This window comes from Vigna unguiculata, chromosome 3, assembly GCF_004118075.2.
Source record: "Vigna unguiculata cultivar IT97K-499-35 chromosome 3, ASM411807v1, whole genome shotgun sequence".
Lineage (NCBI taxonomy): Eukaryota > Viridiplantae > Streptophyta > Magnoliopsida > Fabales > Fabaceae > Vigna > Vigna unguiculata.
The window spans coordinates 6,589,035-6,605,763 of record NC_040281.1 but is presented as its reverse complement, the minus strand read 5'-3'; the positions used below and the strand labels follow the sequence as shown (position 1 = coordinate 6,605,763).

The 16,729-nt window shown below is 32.7% G+C and overlaps 2 protein-coding genes, 1 non-coding gene and 1 pseudogene across 3 annotated transcripts; 1 reads left to right on the top strand and 3 right to left on the bottom strand.

Annotated features, from left to right (window-relative positions):
* The first annotated feature begins 616 nt into the window (after positions 1 to 616).
* LOC114177889 (magnesium-transporting ATPase, P-type 1-like) lies at positions 617 to 4,801 on the top strand. The gene is made up of 8 exons (XM_028063478.1): positions 617 to 1,009; positions 1,136 to 1,252; positions 1,469 to 1,695; positions 1,792 to 2,003; positions 2,127 to 2,229; positions 2,376 to 2,746; positions 2,880 to 3,372; positions 3,539 to 4,801. Exons 1-8 carry the CDS (start codon positions 847 to 849, stop codon positions 4,697 to 4,699), a joined length of 2,847 nt encoding a protein of 948 aa, XP_027919279.1. The 5' UTR covers positions 617 to 846; the 3' UTR covers positions 4,700 to 4,801.
* Positions 4,802 to 7,628: 2,827 nt separating this feature from the next.
* TRNAQ-UUG lies at positions 7,629 to 7,700 on the bottom strand. The gene has a single exon. It is a non-coding gene; the product is annotated as a tRNA-Gln (tRNA).
* Positions 7,701 to 8,576: 876 nt separating this feature from the next.
* LOC114177890 (E3 ubiquitin-protein ligase RING1-like) lies at positions 8,577 to 10,126 on the bottom strand. The gene has a single exon (XM_028063479.1). It carries the CDS (start codon positions 9,808 to 9,810, stop codon positions 8,800 to 8,802), a length of 1,011 nt encoding a protein of 336 aa, XP_027919280.1. The 5' UTR covers positions 9,811 to 10,126; the 3' UTR covers positions 8,577 to 8,799.
* Positions 10,127 to 13,742: 3,616 nt separating this feature from the next.
* Positions 13,743 to 16,150, bottom strand: LOC114178568 (annotated as a pseudogene).
* Positions 16,151 to 16,729: the final 579 nt, after the last annotated feature.

Below are 16,729 nucleotides of genomic sequence, written 5' to 3'. Positions count from 1 at the left end.
TCTGCGGTTCCTCCGCTCCTTCCATGCGGTTCTCCCTTCATCGTTCTGTCTCCCCGGTGGCGGCGTAAACCGTCGCGTCCATAGAGGATACTATTAACTGCTCTTTTCTTCCTTCCATGATGTTTGGGCTTCTTATTTCAAGTTTTACAATTCTAGTTTATTGTTTCTCCAAAGAAATATATGCTCATGCCTTTTGTGGATTTTTAACCCCAAATAATTAATAATTCCATTCTTAAATATAATAAATAAATTTAAAGATAATAATTATTTTAATTTATTTTAAAATATTTATACAGTCAAATATTTTTTTTAATATAAAAAATAAAATAAAAATAATTGGTTAGTTATCGGGCAAGGTCTAAGATTTTATATATACTCCTATTACATGTTTTGAAAGTTGAAATTTTTTCATAATTTAATATTTCAAAAGGTTAAAATAAAAATGTATATTTCAAGTTTTGATCGATGCGAGATTATTAGATGAATTTGAAAAAAAAAATACTAAAAAGATTGAATTAATCTATTTTATAATTATGAAATAGTGGCTAAAATAATAGAAAGAGACAAAATAACTATAATTTGGAATATATGGAAATGGGTGTGAAATAATTTTTGAAAGAGTAATGTTTGGCAAGCTATGTGCAAGAAAGCAAACACCAAGGTGACTCACCTAACTGTCATCCTTGTTTCGTTGGTTAGAGGCATGCCCGGGAAGTAACACAAGGTGGACAAAAGTTGCATACTCTCTTCACCTTCTATTCAAACAACAACAAGTACAAATGCTTCTCTCTTTTTTTCTCTCAACTCTCTCCTCTCCTCTTTCTCTCCCATTATTTCAATGCCCTCATGGCAAAAACCAAAATTTCCAATCTCTTTGTCAATCTCACCAGTCATTACATGCTTCCTAAATCCAATACTATAAGGCAAACACTTGTAGACCGACCAAGTTCCCACAAAGATCGCTTTCCCTTTTCACTCTTTCGATTCTTTCGCCGCTTCATTCCTTCAAGTATTCCTCACCATGCTTTCTTCTTCCACTCTCTACCATGTTACTAGTAATTAGTAGCTACTGTTTTGTTACATACCAAGGTGTTGTTTTTCGTCTTCTGCTTATATGGGGTGAGTTTAATTGTAGGAAAACTTGACGGAGGCTCAAAAACCGAGGACGAGGAGAAAGTCTACTCTTGGTTATACACTTTGGCTCAGACCGACAAGAACTTGGTCTTTGAGTACGTTAGGTCCACTGAAAGAGGCAAGTGTCTTCACTATGATTTAGTCCATCGTTAATTATAGATATGGTTTAAATAATGCTTATTACACTTGGATAATCCTCATTTTTATAAGGGGTTGGTTTAATCTGCAACTTCAAGGGGATGCTTTATAAGATCATTTGTGAGATTAAGTTAAAACTAAACTTAAATTGTAAGAGAATTGAGCATCACCCTGAAGTTTTGTGTCATATTGGCAGGCTTAAGTTTCACAGAAGCAGAGAGGAGACTTAGGGAAAATGGGCCAAATGTTCCACTTGAGTATTCCTTTCCAAGATGGTGGAATCTTCTATGGAACGCTCTTTTCCACCCTTTTAACATCATTCTGATTATTCTGTCAGTTATGTCATTCATTGCCCGTGACAGTCCAAATGGATTTATCATGCTAGTGTTGGTTTTCATCAGTGTCACCCTCCGTTTCTATCAGGTTTTTCTTCGTTGGTTTGTTGCATTGAAGTAGTGGAATAATGGGGTTTTCTCTTCCTTTCACTCTAACCTCGGACCTTTTGTTTGTGTATACTAGGAATACAGCAGCTCAAAAGCAGCAATGAAGCTTTCAGAATTTGTAAAATGTCCAATAAAAGTTCAAAGATGCGCTGGTAGAGTTGTTCAGAAAGAACTTGTTGTTCAAGTGGATCATAGGGATGTAGTTCCTGGTGATATTGTAATTTTTGAACCTGGAGACCTCTTTCCTGGAGATATCAGATTATTATCTTCAAAACAACTTGTTGTAAGGTATATTATGTCAATTGGAAAATCTACTTGTTTAGTAAATGACAGCGGACACCTGTATTCTACCCTTTGCCATTTTAGATAACTAAATAACAAAAAATGGTGTTTTTCATACCTTGTTAACAGCCAGGCCTCACTAACTGGGGAATCTTGGACAACAGACAAAACTGCTGATATCAGAGAAGACTACAACACTCCTTTGTTGGATTTAAAAAACATCTGTTTCATGGTGAGTGAGTGAGTTAGTAACACATCCCTGTCTGTATTTTTGTTTCAATGCAAGTTATAGCTTCAGTTTACAGAACATAATTTGGTGAATCAGAGATTGTCTGATTAATTTGGTGAATTTTGTCTGATTAGTTATTAACATCACAGGGCACAAACGTGGTATCAGGCACTGGAACAGGTCTAGTGGTTTCAACCGGATCCAAGACTTACATGAGCACCATGTTTTCAATAGTTGGGAAGAAGAAGCCACCAGATGATTTTGAAAAGGGTCTCAGATGGATATTTTACTTGCTTATTTCTGTCATTCTAGTAGTTGTTACCATCATGTTTGTGGTAACTTACTTGACATCTCTTAATTTGACCCAAAGCGTTCTTTTTGCCATCTCTGTTGCATCTGTCCTGAATCCTCAAATGCTTCCCCTCATCATCAACACATGCCTTGCAAAAGGAGCACTTGCTATGGCCAAAGACAGGTGCATAGTAAAGAGTTTAACATCTATACGCGATATGGGATCAATGTAAGGATTAACTTAGACTCTAAATTCAGATGCAGTTGCAGACAATTGAACTAACTTGTATCAAAATATGATTCAACTTTCTATTCTCTAGCTAATTCTTTTTCCTTGTACTTATATTTTTTGAATGTTGCAGGGATATTCTTTGTATTGACAAGACAGGCTCCCTTACAATGAATCATGCAATCATGGTTAATCATCTTGATTACAGGGGTTTACCCCAAGAAAAAGTTTTGCGCTATGCCTTCCTCAACTCTTACTTTAAGACCGATCAGAAGTATCCTCTGGATGATGCTATTCTGGCATTTGTATATTCAAATGGATTCAGGTTTCGGCCATCAATGTGGAGGAAGATAGATGAGATTCCTTTTGACTTCATCAGAAGAAGAGTATCTGTCATCATAGAAACAGAAGACAGACACTCAGAATTCTTTGGCCGGTTCATGGTAACAAAAGGAGCACTGTTAGAAGTATTGAAAGTTTGTTCTTTTATTGAGAATTTCGAACAAGATGAAATTTCCCCCTTCTCTTCCGATGATTATCAGCGTATTTTGAATCTCTCAGAAGATATTAGCAATGAAGGGTTAAGGATTCTAGGAGTAGCTATAAGGAAGCTGGAAATGGAAATGGTGTGTCTTTTCTTCTTTTCAATCTTTCTTTTCATACCAATGACATTGATTTGCTTTTGCATCAATATAGTATAACAGGCTTAGAATCACTTCCTGTGTCTTCTTTAAATTTCTCTTCTCATAGGAGCACCTCAGTGACTATTTCATATTACATGTGACATTGCAGCCGCAAACGTGTGAAACAAGTAACGGAAGCAGGAGAGAAGACGAGGATGTCGAAAAAGACATGGTGTTCCTTGGTCTGATAACATTTTTCGACCCACCTAAGGACACAGCAAAGCAAGCACTGTGGCGGTTGTGTGAGAAGGGAGTGAAAGCAAAGGTTTTAACTGGCGATTCCCTCTCCCTGACAACAAGGGTATGCAGAGAAGTTGGAATAAGCATCGATCATGTAATAACAGGTCCTGAACTAGAGCTACTTGACCAAGACACGTTTCATGAGACAGTGAAAAGAGCCACAGTACTAGCACGTCTCACTCCAATTCAGAAACTCCATGTGGTGCAATCCTTGCAAACGGTTGGAAACCATGTTGTTGGGTTCTTGGGAGATGGAGTGAATGATTCACTGGCTTTGGATGCTGCGAATGTAAGCATTTCTGTGGATTCAGGAGTGGCCATTGCAAAAGACATGGCAGATATTATCTTGCTTGAGAAAGATCTGAACGTGCTTGTTGCGGGAGTGGAGCACGGAAGACTGAGTTTTGGCAACACAATGAAGTATGTTAAGATGTCAGTGATTGCTAACTTGGGAAGTGTGATTTCACTGCTGATAGCAACACTGGTGTTCAAGTACGAGCCCTTAACTTCTACACAGCTTCTGACTCAGAATTTCATCTACAGTGTGGGACAGATTGCCATAGCCTGGGACAAGATGGATGAAGAGTATGTGAAGACACCTCACAAATCCTCAGAAAGAGGGTTGTCGATGTTCATAGTGTGGAATGGATCAGTGTGCACTCTGTGTGATGTTGCAACACTCATGCTTCTTTGGTTTTATTACAAGGCTTACACTGATGTGACTCAGAAGTTTTTTCATACAGCTTGGTTCATTGAAGGTCTTCTGTTGCAGACCCTGATCATCCACTTGATCAGGACTGAGAAAATCCCTTTCATGCAGGAGGTTGCATCTTGGCCTGTGATTTTCTCCACTGTTGTCACTTCTGCCATTGGAATTGCTCTTCCTTTCACACCCATTGGGAAGGTCATGGGATTCTCCCTTCTTCCTCTCTCATATTTCGGACTTTTGTTTCTTCTTTTTCTTGGCTATTTTATAGTTGGCCAGCTGGTTAAGAGACTTTACATATTGGTTTATAAGAGGTGGCTTTGAATAGCAATCTTTTTCATCTCAGTTTTGTTTCCATATACCAATGACTATACTAGTATTTCTTTGATCCACAAACGTTAGTCGATAGTATTTTGTTACGACAAATCGAGATATGTGTTTGTGAATGTTTTGTTGAAAAAAGTTATGGTTTTTTTTTTTTTTTTGTCTTGGAATAGTACAATCTCTAATACTTTTCTCCAAGTGTTGCATTTTATGAAAAAAGACTAGGGAAAAATCAAGCATCGACAATACTAAACTAGAGGTAATAGCTTTATGCAGCTATCTAAAGGCGTTAGGTTGACTTGGTTGTGTTTTGAGTCAACTCAACATTTTCTTTTTGTCATAGCATTTTCAAAGCTTTGGTTATTTTGCCATAATTTCATATAAAACGTGAATTATACCTTGTTAGATCAAAAACCCTTCCACAAGCCTATTGGTCTTTGGAATAGGTCATTGCCATAAATTTCAATTTTTTGTGGTTCCATGAAAACTCCTTGTTGAGAAATAACGTGACCTAGTAAGCAATCTTTTGCATTGCGAGGAAACTTTTTTTTCTTGTTAGATACAAAACACTCTTGTTGTAGGGTGTCCAAACAACTCAACATAACCGATTGCCAAGTTTATTATGTATTTATGGATAATGATATTATGACTCTTATTTTTTGAATCACATTCTTTATTTTTTGACGTGATTTAGTGTAAGTTATTGATTAATGTATCACTATATTTTTCTTTGAAAGAATCAGTCCCACACTAAAATCACATCAGAAAGTAAAAAATGAGAGTTAAAAAAATGGGAGTCAAAGTATAATTTTTCTGTATTTATTTATGAAACCGTTTAATTAAATTTGGTACTAAAAACCCATTTAGCTTTTGTAGTTGCTTGTGTTGAAACTTGTTTACGGGTTTTCCAATGTGATTTTTTCAATTATCGTGACTCTCTTCACGGAATATATCTATTTTTCATTTTCTCAATTGCTTTAAATTTTGCAAGTTCTATGATGACCATATTGCATATTTTATAAATCTTAGATATTTTTGACAGGAATGTCATATGCATAATTGAAGAATTGTGAGATTTTTGGCAACTACTAATTCATTTGATTCTGTTAACTCTATCGATGATCTTTCATAAACTTGACAATTCCACTTGAGATTTTTATTTATTTTGTGGTTGAACATTTCTATAAGCATCGCAAGTGCTCTTGTATCCAATGAGAACACAAAATGTTGCCTTCTTGTCAAATTTGTCCATTTTAACCTATGGAATACAACTTAAACAAACACAACCAATGATTTTAGATTTTTTAAGTTTGATTGGTACTTACTAGTCTTAAAATTGACCTTCTTTTGTTCAAAATTATAGTGTTTATTGCCTTTACTCATAATTTCTTTGACAAGTCCCTTTTATGCAACGTACACCTTGCATCAACATACATATCTTTTTTAGGGGTGCATGGTTTGGAGATAAACTAAATAGAAAAGAAAAATAAATTATTTGCTTTGATGGAAAAATTAATGCATTTGAGCAAAAAGCTTATCAGTATGTGTGATTGATTTGATGGAATTAATGAAGGTTGATAGCTAGATTTTACTTTAATGTTATAATTGTCATTGGGTATATTTTTTTAAAATATAATTTTTTTTATTAAAAAAACTAGTTGAGTAAATAAAAGTAAATATTTCTTAAAAATATTAGTTTTTTAAAAATATTATTTATTAATTTATAGGAATAATCATAAAAAATTAAAAGGTCAAATAAATAGAATTATTTAAAATAAATAAATATTAAATATAAAAATAAATTAGTAATTTAATAAACGATTTCACAAATCTATTACTTTCTCCTCATCTCACACTTCATCATCTCTTCAAAAATTTCTCCCATAATCATCATAAATCACCCAAGTCAAATACATATATCAAATATATCAACTAATAAATCGTGGTTACCATAAGTAAAATTTAGTTTTGGAAAACTCTTGAGCTAAGCTGGTCTTTGGAGTCACATCACACATTAAACAACTTTGAACTTGGTTTTTTCTTCTTCACATTACATATTGGATGTGATTTGTTCCCTTGTTGAGTATATATTTTCTAGAAAAAATAATTACATATTTCAAAAATGGTTTGAAATTGATACAATAATTAGTTTTCTTTTTAAAATAAGTTAAACCTAGCATGCACTAAATCATTGCTATTATTAGTACGATGGGATCTTTCTCAACAAAAATGACCAACTTAATATTCGCTAATTAAGGATTAAATCATACATCATAGTTTCAAACTAAACTTTTAAAAACCAAATAAAATAAAATAAAAACTAAAAATTACTCTATAATTTCTCCAAGACCATCCAAACTCATTTCGTGTCCCATGGTTTAGTACATCACATCTATTTAGTCAACATAAGACCTGTCATATTAAATGTGTGTAAGTGAGGCTTTAGTCTACAATTATTTTTTATCCGCATAAAATTTAGTTATAAATAAAAATATTATTTTTTAATTTTAATATATTTTTGACATTTTAAAATTTTTATATGCTTATAAAAAAGAAATTGATACCTCCAAAATATTTTCTCAGTATCCATCCCTGTTATGATGACAGAAATTTTCTTGAATTGATAAGTGAATGAGTCATGTGAAGTTGAAATTTGCTACTGACTCTACTGACCAAGTCAAACCATCTTAACCTTTTCAATTGCTATAATTATAAATATCGATTGTGAAAAATTTAGGAGACATGACAAGGATAATATTTGGTTTAGTACTAACAAACATTTCTGAGATGAATTAATCTCTTATCGTTTACAATTTAATTTTTTACGATTAAAAAAATATGACCCAAGTTCTGATAAAAATATATTATTTTAATATTACAAACCTTTGATAAAAAACTGGCACTGTAAAACTTCACAAAGAAAAGAGGTAGGTCCTACCGGGAGTCGAACCCAGGTCGCAGGATTCAAAGTCCTGAGTGCTAACCACTACACCATAGAACCACTTGTTAATATAATTCATAATAATATATTTAAACATAAGCGCTATTCAGAGAGCTAATGACTAATGTTCACATCTATGTTTAGAAAGTAGTTTTCAATGTTTGGAGTCTACTAACAGTTGATAAGACACGAAAAATAAAGGAATCAGATAAACTTTGAGTTTAATAGAAGTTTTCTTAACATAAAGAGAAATCTTTTGACATTTTATCAATTACTTATCAACTCATTTTTAGGAATAATATGATTATTAAAAAGAATAAACTTTTAAGACTATAAAAAGAAAAGAAAAAAGATTGAAGATAAAGTAATAAATATGAGGGTAAACTTAAGTGTCAAAGTATCATGATCCTAATATTAATTATTGTAGATATAATTCCTAAAACGGGTACTATCATTTAAAAATATTACATGAGAAAAGTATTATTCATCTATTAACTCGTCTAATTTAAAAACAACGAAGTTTTAATTTAAATTTTATGAATTTCATATTATTTTCAATATTTTACAATAAATTTTCTTTTCTTATATAAAACTTTCATTCTAAATATTATTTTTTATTCTTTTGACCTAGATATTAATAAGGTCATAGATCTTAAATTTTATGTAACTTAAGTCTCTAGAAATTCTTATAAGAATTATACAGTACAGGACTTGTGTAGTGCATATAAAAGACTTTTGATATAATTTTCATGTGCCAACTATTGGATGCATATAATCCATTGGAGAAAAATTATGATTTGACACTTTTGCTTTCCACCTTCTACTCTACAGTCCATTTTAATAATAGAATATTATATTTAACTAATAAAATAAATATAAACGAAAATTTAAAATATATATAAAAAAAAAAATATAGTGTTGCTTCACCAAGACAGGCGATCACGAAGGGAAGGTTTCATCTGAAATTTTATAGAACAAAAAAGAGAGCATGTAGCATGAGACAAAACAGTGGTCAAAACTCTCAAACTTTTCGTATAATGTTTTGTATCACTATACTTCTATAGCAGCCATATACGTTTAGCATATTGATAAGGGTAAATCTGAAGCATAGTTTTGTCTGTAAAGGAACACATTCATTACACACCACAAAATCCCTTCATCACAATGGAAGAGTAGAACTCTGACTCCTGTAGTGTGTGGAGAACAAAAATTTCCTGTTATGTGAAAACGATCTTCTCATTGAGACTGGTCCCTTTTGCAACGCACGTCCAAATGAAGCCAACTTGTGAATCGTGGTTGAACTTGAACTTGAACTTGAACTTGAACTTCCATGTTTCTCTGTGATACTCATATGAATCTTACTGGAACTCACTTTTTCTCCATAAGGGGTGTCTATATCCACTCCCACATCACGAAGCATTGAATTTGAAGCAGAAGAAACATCCATCGAAACCGATCTTCTCAGAGGCTGCGTTTCTGTTCCACCGGAGGACTCACCAGAACCACCACCATCTTCTAATCCAGCCCCATCATCAGAATCCTCCGCCGGAACCTCACGGTTCTGATTCTGATGATCAGACACAGACACGTGTGAACCAATCTGAACATTCTGATCGACGGCTCCAGTTTCATCGTGGACCACAGGCGCGCGACACAGGGGACAGTTTTTGTGCGACCGGAGCCACGTGTCAATGCAAGGCACGTGGAACGCGTGGCTGCACTTGGGCAACAACCTGAGGGTTTCGTCGTGTTGGAACTCCCCGAGGCACACGGAACATTCGGAGCTGTCTATGATTCCTTCGTTTTTCCTGTATTTGAAGACGGTGATGGAGTCTATCAGCGACTGTTGGAGACCGGCGGTGCGGATGTACCACACGTGGTGGACCGGCGCCAAGTCGTCATCTTGGTCCGCCGCCACGTCATCGTCGTTGTTCGCAGTGGGAGAATCTCCGTTCAAATCGAACAATATGGGCGTGTCTCTTGTTCCATTGGGTCTGCGGTTATATCTCCTGGAATAAAAGTACCTTATGAGTGTGGAGACGGTGAAGAGAAACATGAACACGCCAACTATGCATGCTGTCAAAACCAACGCTAGATGAACAACATGTCTATGATGTTCTTCTAGGGGATGTTTGGGTTCACCGACATCTGGGGTTTTAGGAGGAGACATTGGTGGAACAGAAATTAAGGTATTGAGGGGGTGAAGTAGTGTTCTATGGATGTGGAAAATTTGGCATTTGTTTTGGCAAAGAGTGTGGCATGATTAAATGGTGAAATGAGAAAATGGGGCATGGTTTTGATGGGACCATTTCGTTTTGTAGGGGAGACTTGGACTCACGAATTTACGTGGTGGTTTCTTATCCAATCCAAATCAAGGAACCTTTTTTATGGTTTCCGCGTTAACTTTAATGGTGGTGGGACATTATACCTGTAATATACTTCACAATCCTTTTCAAAAAGGAAACTTTCTTTTCTCCTCTAAAAATATAGGACCTTTTTTTCTTTCTTGCTTTATTAATGATGCCAACGTTCTTCATTCTTAAGCTACAACTGTAAAAGATTCTTCATTCTTAAGCTACAACTGTAAAAGATTTTCTCTTGTAATTACAAATTTAGTCTTTCTTATAAATTTTTTTATGCATTATGTGGTGAAAGAAAACGTATCTGTACATTGACAGAATAGATTAATAATTATTATGTTACATTTATCGTTTCCAATAAAAAAGAAAAAAAGAAAGTGGTGCGTTATATGGTAAGAGGTATCCTGACAATATCAACCAATAACTATGTGACATTTGGCTTTTACTAAGCCAAAGAAAATTACACATACGTTAAGTTCCTTCTATTCTTTGATCTTTATTACATATTTGAAAGCCAAAGGCGCAAGGTCATAATCAACCTTCATTCTTCCCTTATTTTCTTGTCATCAATATCTAATTGTTTCTTTCTTATTATTAATATTCTTTCTTTATTTCAAATTGACGCTGAAACTTTACTATAGAGTATAATATCATCACAAAAGGGAATGTGTGTATTTATTATTTAAGTTGGGTTATTTCTTTTACCAAATTATTTATTATGCGATAATGAAACAAAGTTGTTGAAGGATTTGCTTCAATGGAGATAATATACTAATAATAATAATAATAATAATAATTCATGATGAATAGAGACACGTATTTAGGTTTGAATGCATAACCTAGCATATAACATGTAATCTATGCACGCACAAATGTTTAAACATTTGTGCTATGTGGATATATTAGGATTCCGGTATGTCCCGTATTTGATTCGTAAAAAGCAAGACAGAACTAGACCAATCCACTTCACATTTAATTTACAAAAAATAGGTCAGGTTTGTGCGTCCCGGTCCATCTGCATAAGAAATGCAAGTTAGTTTTTTCTGAACTGTCCAGATAACACATGGCTTGCGTGATGATCAGCATAACAATTGTTTATGTTTTAATTTTTGTTATTTTGAGTGAACAAACATAATGTATTGCATCTAAAGAGAAAGAAAAAAAACATAGTTTAAATGTAACCAATAAAATATTTTTTCAAAACAAAATCATAGTTATACTTTTTGAATTTTTTTTTTTTTTTTTGTGTTGTGGCTATTAAGATTCTTTTATTGAAATCATAAATTGTGATCATTATTAATAAAAAATAGTTAGATTCACACATTTATCTAAATAATTAATTAATAACCTTTAAAGATCAAGAAAATGATAAGGAGTATAGTAAAAAAAATGATTAATTAATATCCAATAATAAATAATCATGATGGAGACGGAATATGATTATTTATATGTAAACTATAAAAAAATATTTTTTCTTAGAGATAATAGACTAAATTCTTACTATTCCAATTTCTCAAACATCTATTATGGTAACATTCATTTAAGTTTGTATTCATTTAATTCTACATTCCCCTAACTCAATATTAGTACGGGGAAAATTCTCGAATTAATAATTTTGTGACTTTAGTTTTAGAAAAACTTACCATTTGACGACTATTTTTATTTGTTCACATGTCATTGACGATTAACCATTTTGTAAGATGCGACAAAGGGTGAAAAATGCATCCTTAGCTTGATTTAACTAATCCGATGATAAATAAGAAAAATCTTTCAACTCGTTCGTATTGACGTAATGGTTGATAATATTTTCTAATGATTTGAAAATAACATTCTTTGGTCAACTTCAACTTCGTTCTGATCAATTTCAAGTTCACTATCATCGGATTCAAGAGCAGACTTTTGTAAGACGAACTCATTCATGATTTGTTCGATCTCTTTTATAAGAGTGTCTTTGAATGGCTTTCTCATCAACTTCGTATCCTCGAGCAATATTTGTAAGACAACCTCATTCATGGTTCGCTTGATCTCTTCTATAAGAGTGTCTTTGGATGACTTTTTCATCAACTTCATATTCTCAAGCAATACTTTGCATGGATTATGGTTTGAATTGCTCAAACAAAGCAATAATATCCAAGCGTCTTGATCATTAAGGTGTAGACCTTGGCTTTTGAGTTTGGTGCCTCTTTGACTTATCTTTTGAAATAAGGCAAATTATTTTTTCATTTTTATTTTTAGAAAATGAAGGGTTTATTATATGATGCATTGTTAAAAATATTTACTTAATATATTTTTTTATTTAAATTAGTTTTTAGGATTTTTTTTTAAAATATATTACAATTTTAGAATTAGCATATTAAAATTGAAATATTGTAAATATTTTATATTTCGTTACATCTCGTTATATATAGAGAGTATATGTATAAAATAAAATAAAATAAGAAGTTCCTCCATATAATATATCTCTCATATTTTTTTAATCCATTAAATTCCTAACATCCATAATATTTGTTGTAATTATATGACTCATAATATTTGATATTGTAATTATATGACTCTTAAATTTTCATAAGATGACATCCCAATTAAATCCCCAGTCAAAATACGAATTTAAGCAAATGTATAATGTATACTTAAAGCAATATATAAACAGACTTATCTTGATAAACGATTCTTAATACAAAAATATAAATAACGTGCAAAATAGTAATACAAATATAATGTAAAGGTCTTGATTATTGCAATTCAAAATTTAAGAAAAATAAATAAAATTATAACTACCTAAAATGATATTCTTATCTAAAAAAAATATTTACATTAAAAACATGGAAATATATTCTTTATATTTTTCTAATTAATTTAGCAATTAACTTGACCAAATATTTCTTATAAAACAGAGTATGGCTTATTAATTTTGTAGTAATAGCTTTTCAGCTTTGAAGGAATTGACCAGCTAGGTTTTTAAACAGTATCTTAATTTAAAGAATTCAAGATGTAACAAAAAATATCTATTAAAAACATATCTTCATATCATGAGAGTAATCACATAAGAGCAACACTTTGCAACACTATCACTGTTGATAGATCAAGATGTGATTCACTTTAAGGTCCAAGGTAAAGAATTTTTTTTTTAATACTAATAAATCTCTATAAAATTAATTGTAAAATTTTGTTAGAGAATAAAACTTAATAAAAATATTAGAATTGACTCTTAATTTTTATTGGTACTAAAAATAATATTTAATGATCTAACAATTTCTTTTAAAAAAATCACAATTTTACTTAGGAGAAAGAGATAGATTAGTTATCTCTAGTTTCTCACTAATCAATTCTGATTTTTATCTTTTATCTTTTTTTCTATTTCAATGATTTCTCATCTACTTATTCTATTTTGTGGCCCTTGGCTTTCTTATTGAACAATGGTTTATTGTTCAATCTAACACATTAATCGTTATCTATCGGTTTATTTTTATCTTTTATGTGTTGTGCATGTATCTCATTTTCTCTATTTCAAGTTATAAAAAGAGTTAATTGATAATTTTATTTTTTGTACGATGGTGCGTCTTATCAAATAAAAGACTAAAAACCAGAAGTTAACTATTATTCATTTACTTTATATGCTTAGGCCTTATATCGACTTTAGTTGCTTGTTACTTCTTCACATTATAATTTTCTTTCCTATTTAAAAAGTGTTCATTTAGTAAAATTGACGAAAAACTTAACTTAACAAAATAAAATGTTGTATTCATATTGATGAAATCCAATACCAATTGTTTAATCTAGGATGTCTGGTTAGTGGTCTCCAAAGAGGAACCTTTCCTGCAACTGTTAAAGCCATAACCTTTAGGTCCTTCATACTCAGCACCATTTTTTTCTTGTCATTAAGCATATTGTATGAACCCCTAGATCTCGTAGTATCTGCCATAGATATGTATCATTCAATTAGTTTTAAGATAAAATTTACCAGGTTTTAATAGTTTGCTGATCTCAAATTTTACTTTACTGATTTATCTGGTTTCTTGAATCTTGCATGTTTGGAATAGATCATCACTTTTTATTCTTTCAATCTCTAGACATAAAACATGGTAAACAGAAAACCAGAACAGTACCTGCGCTCCAATACCGTACTCAGTAGAATCACCAGTTACATTCAATTCCTCGTACTTGTGATCTTCAGAATGACAATCATGTACAATGTGGTCTAATCCAATACCTTCATGTCCTCGAAGATACACTAAGACACCCCTACCTGCTGCTTCAATTTGCTTCAATGCAACCACCAACTGGTTTCTACATTCACACGTTGTTGTGGCCCCAAAAATGTCACCAATGACACATTCTGAGTGTACTCTCACAAGTACATTTTTCCCATCACCTATCTCACCCTGTTAATATATCAAGGAAGATGATAGTTTAACAAAAAAATTGACAAATTTTTTGACAAATTACCTTTTTAAGTAAAAAAATATTATAATTATTACTTTATTTTGATTAAAAAATAAAAAATAATCTATTTAATTCTATTTATAGAAACTTTGTCAAAAAGTTTGTTAAAAAAATTTGTCAAAAGATAATTTTCCATATATCAACCATGTTATTACCGTCACCAACACAGTTACACTTTTCAAATCTCTCAAAGTTTCACCCTTGCCAAAGCAAGTGTCTCTAATGAAAACAACATGTAAACGTAACCAAGAAATCTGATTGATTTAAAGTGAATTGCAATTTGTCTGTTGCAATTCAACATGCTGTTAATTAAGCATACAAATATTGATGAGTTGCTTACTTTGACCATCGCTATGTGCTCAATCCCATCCAAACATGACCGATAGCAATAAGCTTTGAAATGTCCCCACATGGTGGATACCACTGCAGCTGAAGCACACTCCACAAACTTCTCCCTCTTCATTCTGTATCTGTTATTTTCAAACAAGATCATATTAGATATTATTATGAACTTTGATATCTTAGTTAGTTATGCTGATACCACAAAGTTTGCTAGTTCAAACCATGCATACATTAAAAATCATCGTAAAAGTTCTTAAGTCTATCTTCCTTATGATTCTGATTTGTTGGAAATTACCTTATTAAATCAGCAATGGAAATGATTTTGAGGTTTTTCTGGTTTGCCATTTGTCGAAGCTTTGGTAACCTGGCCATGGAACCATCATCATCTACTATCTCACATAAAACTGCAGCAGGTTCCAAGCCAGCCAACACAGCAAGATCAACCGAAGCTTCCGTGTGACCAGGTCTCTTAAGAACCCCTCCTTCCCTGTACTTCAGAGGAAATATATGACCTGGCCGATTGAAATCATCAGAACTCGAATTTCTCGATGCAAGTTTCAGGATTGTTGTTGCTCTATCTTCAGCAGAAACTCCTGTTGTAATGCCTTCCTTTGCATCCTATAATATCATGCAGTTCTTTTCGTATCAGATAACAAATCAACTCAAAAAAGATCATTGTCCTATTTTTTTCTTCCAAGAATCAAGAATGAAAAACCTATGTACCACTGTCACTGTGAATGCGGTGCCAAGTTTTTCTTCATTATTCTTCTGCGCCACCATCAAGGGGAGTTGCAACCTCTCTAAGTCTTGTTCTTTCATGCTCACACACACTATCCCAGTTCCATGCTTCACAATAAACGCAACTGCTTCTGGTGTTACCATTGATGCTGCCATTATTAGATCACCCTCGTTTTCTCTATCTTCATCATCTACAACAATAACTAACTGCAAATTTGTCAAAAAGAAGTGATTTTCTTAGCATGGTGTCCTTGGTTAGAGAATTGATCAACAAATCTACAGACTAATTAATCAACCTTTCCTTGACGAATATCTTCAATGGCCTCTGGGATAGAAGAAAACCCTTGTGTAGGACAGTCCAGTTCATGTTCATTTCTATCAGCAAAGAAACCATTGATTGCAGGATTTATCTCATCAGAAACAATTCTGGTAGGTTCTTCTACCAATTTGTGAAGTAAGTCAGATTTTCTTGAGCCAGTGCAGTTATTAGGATGAGATAGCAGATCTCCTTCACCAGATATTACAGCCCTCACTTTATCAACCTTGAAACTGAATTTCACGTTTCTAATTGGATTATCCAACATGAAATCAGGTTTAGGTCGGAGTAGAGGCACGCCACTCACAATGCACTGCCTTCAAAACAGAAGAAGCAACCATTCAATTACACAGGTGGAAGTATCAGAACAAAACAACAATTCTCAAAGGACATTGGGATAAACTTGCAATAAGTAAAAATTACAAGAACACGCAATTATATGTCCTAGAATATGATACTAGCATTTAAAGAAAAGAAAATAGAACTCACAGCTTGATTCATTTTACATGCAAATATTGACATTATCACTCATGATCCAGTAAAATGCAAGGAATCGTCATTTATTGACTTCACATTGATCTCACTCTTGCTCTCTAATTATAGCGTAGATTCAACAGCATAGGTTAATGTAGGATTTGTTGTTCATTTGATTACTTTTATATATTAATTCCAAATTTTCCCACGAATACACATGATAAAACCAAAAAGGTTACGTTCTTGCATGTGGCATGCATTGGGAAAGAAAAGAGAATATAAGATTAATTAAAGGGTAGACTCACTTGGAACAGGAGTGGAGGAGCATGGAAGAGCAATGAAAATTGACGAAAGCCATGTAGTGTGTGATAGATAGGACAGGGACAAAGATACCTCAGATAAGAAAAACGAACAAG

Coding starts and splice junctions, on each gene's coding strand:
- LOC114177889 (XM_028063478.1), top strand. CDS start 847: ATGGCAAAAACCAAAATTTCCAATCTCTTTGTCAATCTCACCAGTCAT. Junction 1,010..1,135: donor TCGCCGCTTCATTCCTTCAA/GTATTCCTCACC, acceptor GTTTAATTGTAG/GAAAACTTGACGGAGGCTCA. Junction 2,747..2,879: donor ATACGCGATATGGGATCAAT/GTAAGGATTAAC, acceptor TGAATGTTGCAG/GGATATTCTTTGTATTGACA.
- LOC114177890 (XM_028063479.1), bottom strand. CDS start 9,810: ATGTCTCCTCCTAAAACCCCAGATGTCGGTGAACCCAAACATCCCCTA.